The sequence below is a fragment of the Electrophorus electricus genome, chromosome 9, assembly GCF_013358815.1.
Source record: "Electrophorus electricus isolate fEleEle1 chromosome 9, fEleEle1.pri, whole genome shotgun sequence".
NCBI lineage: Eukaryota > Metazoa > Chordata > Actinopteri > Gymnotiformes > Gymnotidae > Electrophorus > Electrophorus electricus.
Genome location: NC_049543.1, coordinates 23429517 through 23448376, shown reverse-complemented (window position 1 = coordinate 23448376; position 18860 = coordinate 23429517). Strand labels below are relative to the sequence as shown.

Below are 18860 nucleotides of genomic sequence, written 5' to 3'. Positions count from 1 at the left end.
GGAGGCGCCACACCTCCTCTGGCGCTTGCTGTTATCAAGCAGAAGTCCGGCAGCTCCCCTGACCTCCCACGGCTGCTGTGGAGGAGGTGGAGGAGGAGAAGTGAGCGAAGAAGCACTTTTCAACAATCCCAAGACCAATGAAAGTTTATGAGGACAACGTTTATGACGACAATAAAGCAAATTGATATAAAGATGCAATACAAAGTCTAGTAAAAGACACGGTAATGCCGCTGAGGAGACGTGGACAGAGCTGATATGTAGTAAAGGAACAAGGCCAGGTGCTGCATTCACTCACCAGGGGAACTGTTCACTGTGGGTGTTCTCATGTTTTGCTCCTCCTGCTTTCCAGTAGTCCATCACTTCCCTAGTTCTCTCTCTCTCTCTCTCTCTCTCTCTCTCTCTCTCTCTCTCTCCCTCTCTCTCTGTCTCTCTCTCTCTCTCTGCTCTGCTCTGCTGGCTTGATGATTTATTGACTGGGGGTCTCTGATGAAGCTTTGCAGCAGAACGTCACTTGATAGACTCTCCAAGCAGTGGAAACCAATTTCGGGCCAACTTCACAGATAATTAGGCACTTTAGCTGCCAGTCTTGATTTCTGTGAGCAAGCACAGTGCAACCCTGTGTATTAACACAACTTCACTTGGCTGGGCCTCTGTAGCCAAATTCTCATCCTCCATTTTGCATTTCTTAAGAACCACACTGTTTAGTTCTATATGGTCAGGCCACTTTATTGTGGGATTGGGTGTTTGTGTGTGTGTGGGGGGGGGGATTTGTTTCTGGAACCCTAAGTTAGTTGATGTTTGTGTAAGCAAAGTTTTGAGCACAATATTTACCCATGGCAGAAATATATCACTTTTTGTGTGTAAGGTGAAATGACCGGGATATTTGTAACAGGTCTGTCTGTGACGGACCTCATAAATGGACACCATGCCTGGCATGCAAATTCCGCAAAAACCCTGCACGCAATCAGAGAGCGTGGTTAGTCAACGTCAACTTCATCAACTTTGTTTCATCCAAACTCAACAGGTGTCCAACACAAAGTCAAAATTGGTGAGTAATGACTGTAATATGGCTCAGTTTTACACCCCCCTGTTCCACTCCATTTTATATATATATATATATATATATATATATATATATATATATATATATATGTAGAAGGAGCATCTTGAGGTAATACATTTCACAGCACCCCAGAGTCCTTTATTTCCCAGTCTTCCTAGCAGCTGTGCCATTACGCTTAATGAGACTCCAGAACGATGAAAGTGAGGCTCAGCGTTCCAGTCTCTGCTTGCGCACATGGGTGGGGCAGCGGGGCATGAGCCAGGTTCGGTGGCACAGTGCCCTCCGTGGTGTGCTCCGCCCCGGATGATGCCACCCTGCGCCGGTCCACTGGGTCAGAATCCAGAGCATGACTGTGGGGTTTAAACGTGGAACGGCAGCTTTAGTTGAAGGCCGTGCCATCCATGGTGTCCTCTGTGAGACGTGCCGTCATGCTGCTGCGAGGTGAAGAGCTTTTCGCTGAGTTTAGAGGCATTTCGACCCATCTCAGCAGTACGGCACATATGTAGCGGACTCTAACCCAGCCTTTCTGCAGCATACCATCCTTTTATTTTATTCTTTTTGTTTTCGCATCTTAGTTCATACTAATGTGCTAATATAGTGAAGAATGGTTTTAATCTGTTCAGTGTTTTTCTTCCCCTTCATCTCTGAAAGGGTTGTCCGGTCAGTTAGCGCTAATGTCATTTGACAGGTTTACAGGCATGGATGCATTCACCAGAGTAGCAGGTGATTTTGACACGTGGCTTGCTTTATCTCTTTAGCTCGGTCTTTGATTGGTTTAGTCTGATTTCCGAACCCACTTTGAGACAACAGCTTGCAGATTCCGCTTTCACATGTAAAGCCCACTGTCCTTTAGGATCTGTCTAGCATGTCTGGATCAAAATACAGCGATATATAACACAGCTACGGTGATACCAACATGCAACATGTATAGTGTTATCACGGTATGTTGATATGTTGTATGTTGGTATCACCGTAGCTGTGTTATATAGTGTTATAACTATGTTGATACCAACTGTATGGTGATACCAACATACAACATATCAACATACAGTGATATAACGCAGCTACAGTGATATCAACATACAGTGATATCTCTATATAACAAAGCTACAGTGGTATAACACTATATAACAGCTACAGTGGTATAACACTATATAAACACAGCTACAGTGGTATAACACTATATAACAGCTACAGTAATATCTATATAACAAAGCTACAGTGGTATAACACTATATAACAGCTACAGTGGTATAACACTATATAACACAGCTACAGTGGTATAACACTGTATAGCACAGCTACAGTGGTATAACACTATATAACAGCTACAGTGGTATAACACTATATAAACACAGCTACAGTGGTATAACACTATATAACAGCTACAGTAATATCTATTTAACAAAGCTACAGTGGTATAACACTATATAACACAGCTACAGTGGTATAACACTATATAGCACAGCTACAGTGGTATAACACTATATAGCACAGCTACAGTGGTATAACACTATATAACACAGCTACAGAGGTATAACACTATAACACAGCTACAGTGGTATAACACTATATAACACAGCTACAGTGGTATAACACTATATAAACACAGCTACAGTGGTATAACACTATATAACAGCTACAGTAATATCTATATAACAAAGTTACAGTGGTATAACACTATATAACACAGCTACAGTGGTATAACATTATATAACACAGCTACAGTGGTATAACACTATATAACACAGCTACAGTGGTATAACATTATATAGCACAGCTACAGTGGTATAACACTATATAACACAGCTACAGAGGTATAACACTATATAACACAGCTACAGTGGTCTAACACAGCTGGTCAAGAAACTGCTGCATTGTGCATTTACCTAAGAAGAGGCTCGTTAATAAAACAGCCATAATTCGTATACGGTCCCTTCAGTGTACGAGGATGTAAGTACTCCTCAAATAAAGCTAGCATGTTCCACTTTACTCTACTAGTGCTTTCTAATGTCCCAGCCAGAGTTCTGCAGCACAGAGCCAACACAACCGAAGCTGTCTCAGTGTCTAATTATTTTTAGACGCCAATGTGTCTTTCCCACAAATGCATGCAAACATCCTATTTTATCATGTTGTTAAGATCATGTCCATATATTGTCACTTGGGAGAATGCTAACAGTTGGAGATCATTAAGAAAGAGAAAGTGTGTGTGTGTGTGTGTGTGTGTGTGTGTGTGTGTGTGTGTGTGTGTGACTAGAACAGAAAATTGGTATGCTTCTTGGCATGCTTATTTTCACCCCTCTAATAATTCTATTACCTCTCTAATTTCATTAATGGCTTTTGTAAAAAGCTGTGGATGTCAGAGGTAATTAAAAGATAAGGCAGCTAAAACACCATCCTTTATCAGAACCGTATTGTCGACCTCCCAGACTGGCGGCTCACTACAGCACACAGGTTTTTCCATTTGGAAAAGACTTACGCAACCAAGTCCTTGTTATTTCCAAGGAAACATGCAAATCATTTTTCAAGTATCAAGACAAATTTCTCACACGACTCTTCCTCAAAAGCGAGGCTCTTTTACAGGCTGAGCCTGAGAGACTGACCTGTTTCTCTGTCCTTTTAAATCCTTATTCTAGCACCTATTGGTCTCATCTGGCACCTACTGGCAAGTAGGCACTGTAGAACAGAATGTGTTCTTCTGTTCTTTACCTGGCTACATAATGACTGTGAAACATTGGTTTGTTTATGGCTGGGAGTCTGGTTGGAACCTAACCCAAAAGCTCTAACCCAAAGTACTGAACAAAAGACACTTGGTCTTTTAGGGACAGGATGAGATTTTTGGACTTGTAGGATCCCAGTGAGACCCTTGGTCTTGTGAGGTCTAAGTGAGACAGAACCCAGCGCAAGGACAGGTTTCCTTAAAGCTGTTTGTTGCAAGTCACAAAGGTTTTAATCCAGTGGTCATAGTAGAACATGAGTGGAAGATTTTACCGTACTCTTAGTCCAGTTGTGTTTGTCTTAGCTGTGGTCAGCTGCTGTTGATGTTAGTGCAGCTCAGACAGGCACGGGGTTGGCCCAGTCTCACGCGGCTACGACGTGGCTGATATTTTTGCGCTTGTGGGGCATTGACGGTTGACTCAGACGCACTCCTTTTGCATGGTAAGACGAGGAATAAAAAACCTCCCTTTTTTCAGCAGATGAAAGACAAGGCAGCATTTGGAGAGAAAAAAAGCCGGGTAGGAAACAAAGCTGGCTCCTGACAGGCGCCAGGGGTGATGTGGCGCATTGCCTTGGTGCCATAATGGTGAAATATAGAAGATGACAGGTGCACAATGCTTGTCAACATGCATGATGCGTCGAGAAGCAGAATATTAGCTGATCGCCTTCCGCGCAGGCCTGTGCAGACCAAACCGAGGCTCCCTTTCAAAGAACGAGACTCTCACTCTCTTCCCCCAGAATTCTATCTTTAACTCCCAAATGCAAAAAATAATTTGCTTCAAAGAAAGCATAACGAGAGGCTTATTTCTCACCACATTTGGCTCCGCACGTTTCTCGCTTTCGCGCAGTTGACCCCGAGAAGCGTTGCAAAGTGAGTCAGTATTTGAAGGGCTTTATGCACTCAGTGGCTTAAAATAAAAATGGTTTGGGGCGGGGGAGGGTTTGGCTGGCGAGCACACGGAGACGAAGGAACGGAGGGCTAACAGACGCGTGTCTAACGAGAGCCGGCGCTCGTCTGAAGGACGGAGAGGCGTGAAAGAACCGGCGTGTTCCTCAGATCTCGCCCTTCCACGGAATTCTCCCTGGGTTAACCGCGTAGCATGGTGAAGCATCGCTGTGCTGCATTTGTCTTGTTTTTGCGCAAGAACGGTTTCATTTGATTTCACGATTGGCTACGCGCACGGCCTGTGGCGGGTTCGTAGCCTGAGTGGGGTGGATTGCCGAGAGTCGTCCTCCCCGGCTGCGACGTCGTGCGTGAGCTAGCTGTTGATCTTACGGACATGCCTCCCAGTTTTTTGTATCGTACTCCAAGCGTTGAAAGGTGGCCATGGTTAAAACGGTCATCTCCAGTCTCCTTGATCGGAGTTGTCAGATTGCGTGTGATGTCACAGGCAGAAGTGCGGGGCCTGCTCCTTGGAGGGTTTTCCGGAAGAAGGTGTGTTGTAACGGGAGTAATCCAACTCCCTTCCGCCCTGTCTATCCTTCTCCGTGCGTGAGCCGTCTCTGATGATACAGCGCTGAGAAAGGGGGGAGCTTTAAGCCTAGTCTTCCTCGCTGGCATCTCTGTGCCCGTCTGCCAGACAGGAAGAAGGGTAAGAGAGGTGTGAAGCAGAAAAAGTCCTCATTTAGCAGCCTGCCACTCAGGTGCTGTTTCTGTTCTTGTGTAATACCCTGGGAAAAAAAAAATCTTGCGAAACAAGGTTTCTCCTGAATTCCCTGCGAGCGTTGACGAGATGCGATGAGATCCCTGTCACCATCTGAAGAAATTTGGCAACTAAACACTTAACATCCACAAAACAAGCCAAAATAATTTTAGAACAGTCTTCCGTAAGGGTTTTACACGGTCGGCAGATGTTGACGTTAGCAGTGAATATTTGATTTTTCTATTTGTATTTGCGTTTTGCTCCTGTATTTTCGCAAAAGCATTCCTGTGATCCTGGTGTGTTTGCTGATGAAGGGAAACGCACCATCTGCGAACCTCCATCCGTGAACCTCCACCTACATCTGCTCATCTTCCCCTCTTACTGCTCCACCACGGTGCTCCGGCTACACGGAATGCTGTTTTTCCATAGATGGACCTTACGAAACATTTCACACTGAATCTGTTTTTAGAACCACACATGGGTTTTTACATGATGGCAGTTACATTTAATAAGTATGTGTTACTTATTAATAAATAACAAGGCTGTTATTGCACTTAAAATATGTATAGACCTGCTTCTAAAATGTATAATGTATGAATTTTGCCTGTATTTGGCCTCAGGAACTTCCCCTTAGTGTCCAGCAGTAGTTTGCCATCGTAGAGGGATCCATGTTCCTTGGTAAGACTTTTCCGTACTATACATAATGACATACAAGTATAATGGAACAAAAAACTATAGGTGAAAATGTATTCAGATACAGCACACAAAAATACTTAACAAACAGGTATTTGTTTTATAAATCCGTTGTTGACCAGCGTAATTTGCACCTAAATGTAATTGTACTGACTTTACTAATGAGGCTCAGGGAAGTGTTAAAAACTCCAGGGTAGAATACTATTAAATCACGCTGGAATTGGCTTCTGTATCTTTTTATCCCACCTAACTAGTGATGGGCCCGTAGAAATGAAAACATTTCAGCAGTCGTTGGGATCTGGTGCCCCACCGCCTCACTGGAAACTACCACTGCATATGATTCCTTGAGAACGATGGAGGCAGCAAGAAAGGGTGTTGAGTGGGTGGAGGGTGTGGGTGGATGGTGTGGGTGGGGGAGAAAAGGCTCCGAACACTATCCACCTGATCCCAAGCTGACACCATGGCAACACATGCTAATGCTGTAATTGTACACTTGTACGCTGGCGTTTTAGGGTGGAGGGGGGGGGGAGAAAGCCTCGGTATTCACAAGAAGCACATCGATATTCACGCGCTGATGAGAGGCAGCTGTTGTCTCGGTCGGGCGGGTGGGTGTTGAGCGCGAGACGCAGAAACAGAGGCCTTCTCTGCAGCCGCGTAGCTGAAACAGAGATCGGAGTGTTTTAGCAAAGGGATCTGCTCTCTCCTGCCCAACACACAGTGTTGCTGTGAGGCAGAAGCTGCACAGTGAAGTGCTCTGTTCCTTCTGGGCTGTATTACTTGCAGACAACACCACCCACCCCACCCACCCCACCCTCTGCTCCTCACTTCCTGTCTCTTGCTCCTAGTCCCCCTGCCCTGTCAGGCCGCTACACCCACGCTCCACCACGCCGGGTGGTGTGAACTGGCATCAGAACTGAGAACTGACAGCGCACCTGGAGACTGGGGTGGAGCCCAGACGTAGCTGTCGGCGGTGGTGCTCCAGGTGGCAGGAGGGTGGGTGCGCTGCTGCTGATTGGATAGCGACGTACCGACGATGGACCAATCACAGGATGCAAGAAATACTGCTGAAATGCTCCCAGTTCGAGGTTCCTGGAACCCAGTGCTGATGTCACTCATAATGGGCGGGGTGAAAGGCGTGCTCCTCCCCTAAACGCACGACACCAGCACCGCCCCTCGGAGGCTCCAATCTGCTGTCAAAGAAGTGTGTCTTTTTCGGCAGCTGACGCAGCGGGAAGTGCGACGTGTGTTTACCGAGCGTCCCACCACGGCTTCTCGAAACTCCCCCTCCTACTGGCAGGGACTCTGAGATTTCAAAACCAGCTTCAGTATGTCTCAGCACAAACGCGAAGGAGTCAGGATTGCTGGTGACACGCGTCTCTTGGGGTTGGCCGCGCGAAGCGATGAAGCAATATTGCGAACGCGACTCCTACAGAGAGGATGCTCAGTCCCACCACTTTCCTCTGCATGAGCCAGTGTGCCAAGGAAAAAAGAGACCGAGAATATTCCTGTGCTGGTTGTTAATTAGTATTGATGACTTTCTTGATATTGACTAGAAAACCTGGCTGAACTGCTTTATTGTGAATTAAACACACCATATACACACACACACACACACAGGGTCTAATTCAATCAGCACTCAGCACCCCTGAGTTCTACAAATGCAATTAGATGTGCTGGTTGGTGAGGGTGTAAGCTCAGCAGTGACTATAATGGCTGTGAGTTAGCTCGGATGAGAGCCAACGGCACTGTTTCCGAGTCCGAGGCTCCGGGAGTATCCTTATGGATGACATTTGCTCACTAAGATGCTGCCGTTGCTCTTTCGTGTCTGTCTGCGGTTCTGTTTTCAAACCAGGCGTAATGTCGGCTCTGCGTACCCCACGTCTGGCGTGTTAAGGGTGTCGGTACCCACAGCAGCAGAAACGTGGCGCTTTCTTCTTAAAGTTTATACGGAGGTTGTTTTTGTAACAAGGCTCATGTCATGTTGAATAACTACAATGATATATAGTACTTAAAAATGTAATGCGTATCATGTATACAACTCCTTCCTGAAGGCCAGAAAACATCTCCTTTCGGCCATCAAGTCGGGCAGCGTGGCTGCTCCTGAAACACTAGAGTATTCCGCAGTGATCTTTATTGTTGTATAAGTACTTACTGCCCTGGTCATAAAGGGGCACCACCGTCCCAACTCCCTGCATAAAACATCCACAGAGCACATCGGACCTCGTCCGGCGGGGACGTCACCACGCGCTCGCCCCTAACACCAGCAGTACTCACGGTTCTCTCCCGCCCCTCCAGGACAAAGGCAACGTGGCGGTGATCTTCAACGTGGGCACAGACGACATCAACATCGAGGAGAAGTCGAAGTTCGTCAACGACGGCAAGTACCACGTGGTGAAGTTCACGCGGAGCGGGGGTAATGCCACGCTCCAGGTGGATGACCTGCCCGTCATTGAGCGCTACCCCACAGGTGAGCACCGCCCCCCACCCCCCGCCCGTCTGACCCCTCGTCAATGACCCCAGTGATTTAGACTGTCAGCTACCAGAGGCGGAGTTCTAGGCTTAGCACCATGTTTGGAGCTAGTCCAAAGTTTTTCCGTCAGTGTTTGTATTGTGCCTTCCTTTTTATTTTTTTTTTACACTTTCTGCTAACATTCTAGAGCCATGCAGTAGTTGTGCTTTCATTCATCTGTCAAAACACTATATAGCCACTAGGGCCAAATCCTGATTTGGGGGTGTAACAGAGGCTCCAGGTGTGCACGCCAAGTGCAAACACAACTACCTTCACCCGAGAGCAGAAGTTCACCGCCACGGCACTCGCGTCCACGGCACTCGCGTCCACGCCCCCGCTTTTAGTTTGAGCGCAGCCACTTTACAGCCGTTTGACCGCCGAGTCATCGGGTGACTACTTAGCACCAGTACGTCAGGATGGTCGCCGTACAGCCTGAGCCAAAACAGGTGCTTTCGCTGCATGGTGTGAAAACACGGTTGGCCCGCGTTTACACGTGGGGAGTCGTGGGAGGGGCGGCCGCCTCGGTGACCAGCGGCTCGTCAATATCTGAGAGGGACTGCTGGCCGCAGGGAAGCCGAAATTGGGGTCGTAGGGGGTCATGCTGGACAGGTCCAGATGTTTGTTTATCGATATGAAAAGGGTGGTTTTTTATTGATATGAAAAAGGAAAAAAAAAAAAAAACACACATGGACCGCTGGACCAAAAATTGACATTCCTCGAACGGAAAAGGAATGTTGGTGGTTCCGTAAATAAATCAAGCTCTGCTCAGCTCGTGGGATCTCCATGGATCGCGGCTCACACTGTCGTTGCTCATGACGATAAGAAGTCTTGAACACTGTCTCGTGTTTCGCTCCAGAAGCAGTGATCATTCGCATTATACCATCCGTTCTAAAGATCATTTTACACGTGATTATGTTTAAAGGGAAAAAAACTCTTGCCTTTACAGAAAAACATGGTTACAGTAGTTTAAAGTAACCGATAGTAATTCATTCTGCCCTGGTACTCAGCAGTACAGTCAAGAAAGAACTGGTAGACACGCAAATGGCAGCTGTTCACAGAAATTGTGTTCCAAATGCGATCTGTCAACTTTAGCCAAAAATAATGCTGAAATAAAAACAAATATTTAGGCTTAAACAACACCCACCATGTAGTGGTCCATATTTCTGCTTGGAAAGCAGTTTGAGGGTCCTGATTTCACATTCTGATTATCACATTTATAATAACATAATAACAAAAACAAATGTGTCCTGAGCAGATGGAGGTGAATGTTTGAATGCTGTACAGAAAGTGTAAGTCAAACAGACACTTTAGACTAGAATCAGGCCTTATAAACTCCTGTTTAAAAAGTGGAAAGATTGATCGTTATTACATAAACATATTTCTCACATTTATGCCTTTTAGCTGAAGTTGACATCAGGTCCACTTCACGCATCTGTTTGTAGAGAATTTTGTGTCCTCCTTACCTGACAGACTGTGACAGCATAAGGGAGTGAGCTGACTTTTTAAATACTAATAAAATACTAATTAAATTTTAAATACTAATAATTGCTCATTCAAAACTGCACTCACTCGTTTGCTTGTTTAACTCCGTGACACTGTCATGACTGTCATCAGATCAGACGATGTCATCAGGGATCCTCAGGAGTACGAGCACCTTCTATTCCTCCACCCTCTGTGAAGGACGTTTTCCAAGGATGATGTGCAGGAATTTGGTTAATGCCGTGACCGGAGAGTTTAGGTGTCAGTGGGACGTACGGGCATTGGGTTTAAGTGGTGAGTTAAAGGAAGGCAGTCATAAGGGGAGAGCAGCCATTATTTGGTGTTCATGCAGCTGCAGTCACATTGGACAGAGAATCAATGGGGGCGTGGCATATGGTCAGGCTGTCCAATCACACGCTGGGCACCTTCAAGCAGTCCTTAACTGGAATCTCTGGTTAAAATTTTTTAAAAAGGAAAGAAGAATAGGAGCAAATAAATATCAGCACACCTCGATCACACTGAGACTGTCCTGAGTTTCTTCAGTTACGTCACCCTCCCAAGTCAGAAGTTGGCCCTAACTTCTCAATAGGATTCTGGGTTCTGTAGCCTTTTAACATGCTAAAAAGGTTTTGACAAAAGCTGCGCAAAAGGTGCAAAAACTGATTAAAATTGTTTCTGATTCATGCCCAGGCACCACAGGTGTTCTTTATGTTCCATGCCTGTTTGTTTTGAATAATTATACGAGGAATGAATAATCACTTATTGGACATCTCAGCACCATTATTGAATAAACAGTTCCTTTAAGATATAATGAGTGATATGAATGGAGTGATCTGGGACTTCCTGTGGAGTGACGGTCCAACGCGCTGTGCAAGTGAACGTGGACCGCCGTGGGCCAATCATCTGAACACATTTATTCTTGTTTTTCTGGGTTCTTGTTTGTGTGGGTGTTTCTTTTGTTTCTTTTTGTTTGTTTGTTTTCCACAAATCAGGGAATAAGGTGATGTCACTGACTAGAAGACTAAATGTACTTTCTAAATGGAAATGATGAATATGTGGATCCAGTTCACTGCCGAGAGTTAACCAGGAATAAATGTGCACAGGACAGAAGCTCTTAAGCAGTTTATACCAAAGACTGCAGACGTTTTGTCTTCCGATGTGCTTTGAATAGGATGTAAAACCTACTGGCACTTCTCTAACTTCTCCCGGTGGTATAACTGCAGTTTACAGTGTGTTCACGCAGTCAATAAGCAGTGTGATCCCTGCTGGACACACCTTCTGTAAACCCGCAGCACCTAGAATGGAGCGGCGTGAAATCTAGAGACACACCCCGCCCCCGCAATGCCGACGCCCTCTCCTTCTGTCGGAGTGGAGGAGCCGGGGACTGTGGCCACACCTCTCCTCGGGTAGGGACGGGAGTTATTAGCTCTGGACGTGGCATATGCTAAGTCTACTTCTCTCTCTCTCTCCCTCTCTCGCTCGCTCTCCCACTCCCTGGGAGTGGGAGCACCATTCGGTAGATGTATACAACTTGGAAATGAAGATGGAACACTTCATTTTTTTTATAGGTTTTTTTTTTTGGCCTCTGATTAAATCTTTCCATTTATAATAGCCTCTTTCCTGTTTACAAATATTTGATTTTCATGGTGCGTGTGCGTGAAGGCCAGTAGCGGTTAGGAATCGCTCTCGTCACGGCGGCGTTCGCCGGATCCTGCATGTATGCTATCGGAGTGAAGAAAGAGGCTCCCTCTGATCTCGTTAAGAATAAGATGCATCACGCGGACCTCCGATTTGCCGCTTGGATCTCATTTCCTCGAGCTCATCGAATCTAAAATGCTATTTATTTCATTAAATGTTATTCATTATAAATCTGTGCGTCACTAAATAGGCCCTCCATATCTCTCACTCTCCACACACTGGGGTCCTGAGAAGAGTTTGAGTGTGAGAGTGAATTAATCTAGTTAAAGGTTGGTTAGTCTTCCCATTAATTTGGATCAGTGGGTTTTCACTTTGTTGGGCAGAGTAATTACAGACATTCACTTCGCCAAAGTCTCAGTCTGGGATTAAACTCAAAGGGCCAAAACAGGGTGATTTTTTTTTTTTTACCTCCAGACTATGGGAGTCAAGAGCCCTAAATGAAGTGTGCTGAGTGGAATTGACCCACTACTTTTTTTGCAAAGGCAATTAAAGGCGCTTGTGGCTGTTCCTGCTCTGAAGCATCTGCATGACACTCTGAGTGTGTTTTGCAATATAAACAAGCAATTATCGCTTTGTGCTTACTTCAAATGAAATTACAGAATTGGCTACGCTTGGCAATAACTCGACTCTAAAGTATTTGCCTCTCAGTTTGGAGAAGATTCAATATGTTGCATCGTCTGTTAAACAACGAAGGAGTGTGAAGTGTGACCGTCGCTTCACGGCGGCTGTGTGGCGGCCTTGAGCAGGAGATCAAGTTCTACTGCAGCCGCTTTCTGCAGTCATCATGACGAGCAGTGTAGCAAACATGGGGACTTGCCATTACTGTCTCAAGACTGAGAGACGGAGCTGTGAATGGTTGCAAAAGGAGATCCCTGTGATCCATTGTTGATCATTTATGAAATGGGGGAACCAGCCCAAATTCCTGACCACTGTACAAGTAATTTAGTTATTCATCTGTAGTTGGATAGTGAACATAAATAGCAAGGCATTGTTTGACCATAGGTTAGGAGTATGCCTTTTTTTGCAGAGGATTTTTAAATACAAGAAAGTAGCCAAGGTTAGTCATGGACAGAATGCCTTTAAGAGACATGACCAGGCAAGTGAGCAATCCCATTAGTTCTGATTCTCAGGCACAGGGGTCTCTATGGAAACCGCTTCCCATGTGGTCCACCCCGTACAGATGTAAATGCCTGTGAATTAAATATGACATTTTGCACTGTAACCTTGTCACTGTTTTATTTGTTTGTTCATTGCGCTAAACTACACTGTGCTAGAGTACAGAGCCAGAACAACAAGAATTACACTGAATTATTGCTTACCCACTGTCCAGTAGTTTACACACTACACTGGATTATTGCTTACCCACTGTCCAGTAGTTTACACAATACACTGGATTATTGCTTACCCACTGTCCAGTAGTTTACACACTACACTGGATTATTGCTTACCCACTGTCCAGTAGTTTACACAATACACTGGATTATTTCTTACCCACTGTCCAGTAGTTTACACACTACACTGGATTATTGCTTACCCACTGTCCAGTAGTTTACACACTACACTGGATTATTGCTTATCCACTGTCCAGTAGTTTACACACTACACTGGATTATTGCTTACCCAGTGTCCAGTAGTTTACACACTACACTGGATTATTGCTTATTCACTGTATTTACTCACATACTGCACTGGATTATTGCTTATCCACTGTCCAATAATTTACACATTACACTGGATTATTGCTTATTCACTGCATTATTGTTTATTCAATGGATTTTTCCTTCTTTCATTGCAGGCACACTATGAATGCCACCACTTTATTGAAATTCCTATGTCCCATTTTAAGATTTAGATTTTTAATTTTTTTTAAAGAAAAAATCTTGAAAAAAGCCCCCCAGGTTGCTCATGCTTTCTGGAGGGTTCTTTCCCCTCTTCTACAGAGAGGCCGTTAAAGAGAAATGAATTAGACGAAGGCGTCGTGACCAGGTCACAGGACCCTCTATTTTTCGTCCATTTGAAAAGCACTAAATGGTTGTGGAGCTGGACAAATGTGGGCATTCCTGGAGGATGCGCTGAGGGTGCTTTAACCCAAGGGTCGCTAGCAGTAGCAGTGCTAGCTGTGGTAATAGTAGATGTGGTAATGTCACAAGAGCCCTCTGCAGGTCACGCTTGCAGCTGCCAGTATCGCTGAGGATCGTGCATCCAGACCTGGACTACCACAGGTCAGCGTGGCTGGGATCATACGTAGCAAAAACTGCAGCCCTGATCCGGAGCAGGTCTCATTGCTGGAACCGGTCTCGGCGCAGGATAGTGAAGGTCAGAAGCACGCCCAGAGTTGACTAGACGTTTGATGAGAGAAGGGTCAGTGGTTCTCCATACTCTCCTGTTTATTGCAGCTAAGATCGCTTAAATTGTTTTCAGTTCCGAGGCTCCCTGTGATGAAACACCAATGTGGATACCTTGATAACTGAACAGATTCAAAACCCCATTTATATCCACTCTTTCCTTATTTAAATTGTATTTCTGTAAAAGGTTTAAAGTCTAATCTGCATTTTCTCTCTAATAGCATGAAAAAATGTATTTAGATGGGAATACTTGATCCACCATAAAAACCATTCCTAAGGAAAATATCGGCAGGATTTTTAAAAAATGTATTTCTTTTTTGAGGGTATCTAGATTCCTTTTTTTGAAGCTTTCTGTGTACCTGATCCATTTTCTTCCTTCCTGTGAGGGTTCGATTCCGCTGGCTTGTAATGAGATAATGGGAGGGCCTTATCAGTCCACGCTGTGAACAGAGCGAGCCTGAAACCATCCAACCCCCGGGAGCACAGCTCTGTTTAGCTGGCCTGCAAAGAGGCCCGAGTGGTGAAGGCCTTTTCTGCTAGTCCACCCCCACTCTCCGGCTGCCGTCCCAACGCAATAAAGGGTCCGTGTTCGATCGGAGCTCGATAACTTTTCCATTTAATTAACACAGCCCTTACAAGAAACTCAAAAAGGAAGACAGAATCCACGAACTAGGCTGCAAGTGCCCAACTCTCTCCCTTTTTTTGTGTGTGGAGAGACCTTTTATGTAAGTGGAGACAAAATTCCTTCTGCGTATTGCGTGGGCTGACACTAAGTGGATGTGTGGTTTTGTCCTGTAGTCTAAGCACTGTTCCTAAAGGTTTTTATCTGTGTTTACCGGAGCTGACAATTTCAGGAAAGAGGCTGTGTGATTTTTTTTTTTACATTTTTAAACCCCATCATTACCCCTTTGGCGAAGACACTCAGGGGCGCAGAACGTACACATGAATAAAATCACAGAAATACAAAAACCTCATGCCCGTGTAAGGCACCGAATGCCATGGTGACTGTTGTCTAGCCCTGGTACACCTCTACGTACCTGGGAATTGTTTGAAATATACGAAACACAAAGCCACACCTGCAGGATACACAGCCAGAGTGGGGAAGGAAGATAACCCGGGGCCCTAGGCCTGATTGAGAGCGCCAATTTGGGTCTAGATGGCAGTTGTTGTTGGCTGTAAAATTCTTCCTGATCAGGTTTGGTTTTGTTAGGGCATTTTTTGTTGTTTGTTTGTTTGTTGACTGTTTATTTGTACACCACCTTCACATAATCACTTTGTTTAGGTACCTTTTCAATCTTACATTTTTTAATACATTTAGTCTTTTTTTAGATCATTTGACGTGATCAGAGTTCCTTTTGTCCTCATATTGTTCCTGGAGAAAATTTTTTAACATTTATATCATTAAAATTAAGACATGGTGTCATTACATGTTGTAGCTACCACCATATCCTACTGGTATATATTTGGTGCTGTAAAATTTTTAAGCTCTGTTAAGTTCTGCACCTGTCATATGTCATCCCAGTACAAATGTGTTGTGTGGCCATTAGACACATGGCAGGCTCGTTACCTCAGTCAACTTCGTGAGAAGTGCACGAGCCAGCGTATCGACTGAGCCGGGAGCCCGAGGGCAAGTGCTCCCTCTTACCCCGTGTGCACAAATTAGGGAAGAGTAATGTGCCGTGCACCTGTCCTGCCTGAGCGCTGGTGCTGGCTAGCGCCGAGCCTGACCTCCCTGCGGACATGCAGCCCGTCCTCGGAGAGCTGCAAAGCACTGGTTTCAGCAGAGAGGGCAGGGCCCGCCCAGGGGGGGTCTGACGAGTGTTCGTTACGGGCGCTTTTATGGGTTTAATCCCTGGTTCCTATAGCCAGGACGAGCTCCCTGGGGTGGGCTGTATGCCTACTAGTTACTCTGACACACTCTTTTATCTTTAAAATACGTAAAACGTGAGGAGATGAACGCGTCATCGCACCCAGCGGCCGAGGCCGCAGTCTGCTCGACGGCATCGCGTGCCAGCGCCTGCCCGGCCTACTTCTCGGCCCCACATGTCGGGGCTTCCCTGCGTGGAGGAGCGAGCTCCGTGTCGGAGTGAAGGGAAGGAGCTGGAGGTCCACCTACTCCATCCTCAGCCCCGTCAGGATCATGGTAGCCTGCACGCGAGGGCCACGTGTAATATGTAGGGTGACCACTCACCCTCTAGGAATGTGAGCCGTACAGTAGTGGTTCAGGTGTAAGTGTAGCGTAGGTGAATCTTATTATTCACCCCCATATGGGTTTGGCTTCCCCAGGTTGACACACCCCCAAGTTAAATTAACCCCACACCCCCTCCAGATCCAACGCCACCGTCAGCACACAGGCTCCGACAGAGGCAGCATAGCGGGATAGGACGGAATATTTTCAATCTGCTGGAGCAAGTGAGCCAGCTGGAATTCAATCAGTGAAGACTATGGAGAGATGAACATAGACTTCACAGAAACCCCCCTGCCTCCCTCAGCGTGCACACACTCACACACACACACACACACACACACACACTCTCTCATACTCACACACACACACACGCACGCACACACACACACACACACACACATACTCGCACACACACACACACACACACACATACTCACACACACACACACACACTCTCTCTCACATTCACACACACACACACGCACGCACACACACACACACACTCACACACACACACTCTCTCTCACACTCATACACACACACACGCACACACACACACACACACACACTCACACACACACACTCTCTCTCACACTCATACACACACACACACGCACGCACACACACACACACACACACACACACACACTTGAATGTCCTTTTCTTTACAGGTTATCGGCAGACAGAATTCCTGTCCTCATTCCCAGTGCAGTGTGCTATCATTCGACAAGGTTTTCTCCTTGTCTCTGGGTGTCTGTATGTTTTTCTCATTTAAGATATAATTAAACATTTCCTTTTACAAATAATAATAATGATAAAAATCATAATAATTATTATTACTGAAGAAGTTTTTGTCAAAATCTTAATTCATGTGTTTACTTATCCTATGTTACTACCTGTTCATTCTCTTGTCTCTTGACCTAAACATTGTAATGTTTTTTATTGCTGCAATAATTAGTATAATAATTAGTTTATATGTTTTAAAAGATTATTGGAAATGAAAATTTGTGTTTTGTTTGTACCTCGAAACTGATAATTAGGTGCGAAGTACAGAAGGCATTTTTAAAACTCTGGAGTGATGTGTAACTAGATCAAATTTGCAAAAAAATGGAGGTAACCGAGACAAAGGAGAGGAATGAAAGCTTAGCTTGGAAACGTAAAGTTGTCTCATGGATGTTGATAGAATTGGGCTCTGTGTTGTTTTAATGTACCTCCTTTAATCTCAATACCAATTATGCAAATTAATGTTCACATAATGTAGCAGTAGAGTCTCTAAGCCGAGCTAACTTAAAATGGTAAAGTTAAAGATGGTCAGTGAAATTTTGTAGTCAGCTTTGTTTTTAAACTTCCTAAATCTTCATAAAAGGATAAAAACGTTTTTTTAGTTGTATGGATCAGGCTTCTAGTATTACCATTTAATCCTTGACCTTTGAGATTTTAACCAATGAAATGTCTCTTTAAACTTTAAAGGAAACATTGATAACGAACGACTGGCGATCGCTAGGCAACGAATCCCATATCGACTCGGTCGAGTAGTTGACGAATGGCTACTCGACAAAGGTAAAAACACTGATTAAAACTTAATAAGAGTAATTTGAACATAAAGTAATATTTTGTACCACAAATAAACCAATAAATTAAATGTGCAGTTAAACAAACGCAAATAAAGCAATTCGAAAGCAGCTAAATGTAGCCTGTTCACAAAGTTAATAATGTTCTGAGGTGTATAATGATCTTTCTTTGTGTATAATGAACTTTTCCAGGTTAAAGGGACTGTAAAGATAACCTAACTGCAAACATTATTAATATTAGTTTAAAAACATATAAATCATTCATCAAGATTTTTTCCTCTTCTTTAAACATTTAAATGATAAAATGAAATGCCTAAATTAAAATTTATCTGTGTGGTCACTAATCTGTATGCTTATAAATGCTATGTGTGTACGCACGCATGTGCTTTTTTTGGATGAATCTAAACTGATCAGTATAACTAGACGGAAACATTAATTGGCATGAAAATTTAAGTCCCTTTAACAAGCATTTTAAACATATGGAGGGCAGCAAGTCAAAGATTTAACGGGGCGAACAAATGGACACTGAATGCATGCATGTGTTACCCTGTATGTTTAGGAAGTTAACGTTGTACCTCCCACGTAGGACATGTGCCATTGCTCCCTTTGCGTTCTGGTTTTCCGCTTGTCCAGTGAACGTTATCAGAGTTATTCATCCCCTTTCTTTGCCCCTCACATCCTGCAACCACCATCTTTACCGTTACACGTCCATGTACCGTTTGTCTCAGTAACTTGCTAAAGGGCAGTCGGATCGTGCGAAGTAAGTTTGAACAAGATTTGCAGCTCAAGATTGCGAGATTCCCCTCCAGGTTTGTTTTCAATTCCCACTCTCCACACATAACTTTATGATATAAATAGAGGATTTAAAGAAACTAGATTAAAAAAAAAATCTTGTTTTCAAATGTTAATTGGCTGACAAAGAGGAAACATCTGTCATGAACACATTTTCAGCG

The 18860-nt window shown here is 44.6% G+C and overlaps 1 protein-coding gene across 30 annotated transcripts in view; it reads left to right on the top strand.

Annotated features, from left to right (window-relative positions):
• The window catches only part of LOC113578995 (neurexin-1a-like), a 233413-nt gene that overhangs the window by 171129 nt on the left and 43424 nt on the right, over positions 1–18860 (top strand). For 21 of the 30 annotated variants that reach the window (XM_035529938.1, XM_027012604.2, XM_027012594.2 and 18 more), the window contains 2 exons: positions 8413–8584; positions 17807–17896. In XM_035529938.1, coding sequence (XP_035385831.1) covers positions 8413–8584; positions 17807–17896 — 262 coding nt within the window. The remainder of the gene's footprint in view (positions 1–8412; positions 8585–17806; positions 17897–18860) is intronic. The other 9 variants (XM_027012603.2, XM_027012602.2, XM_027012605.2 and 6 more) reach the window with 1 other exon arrangement.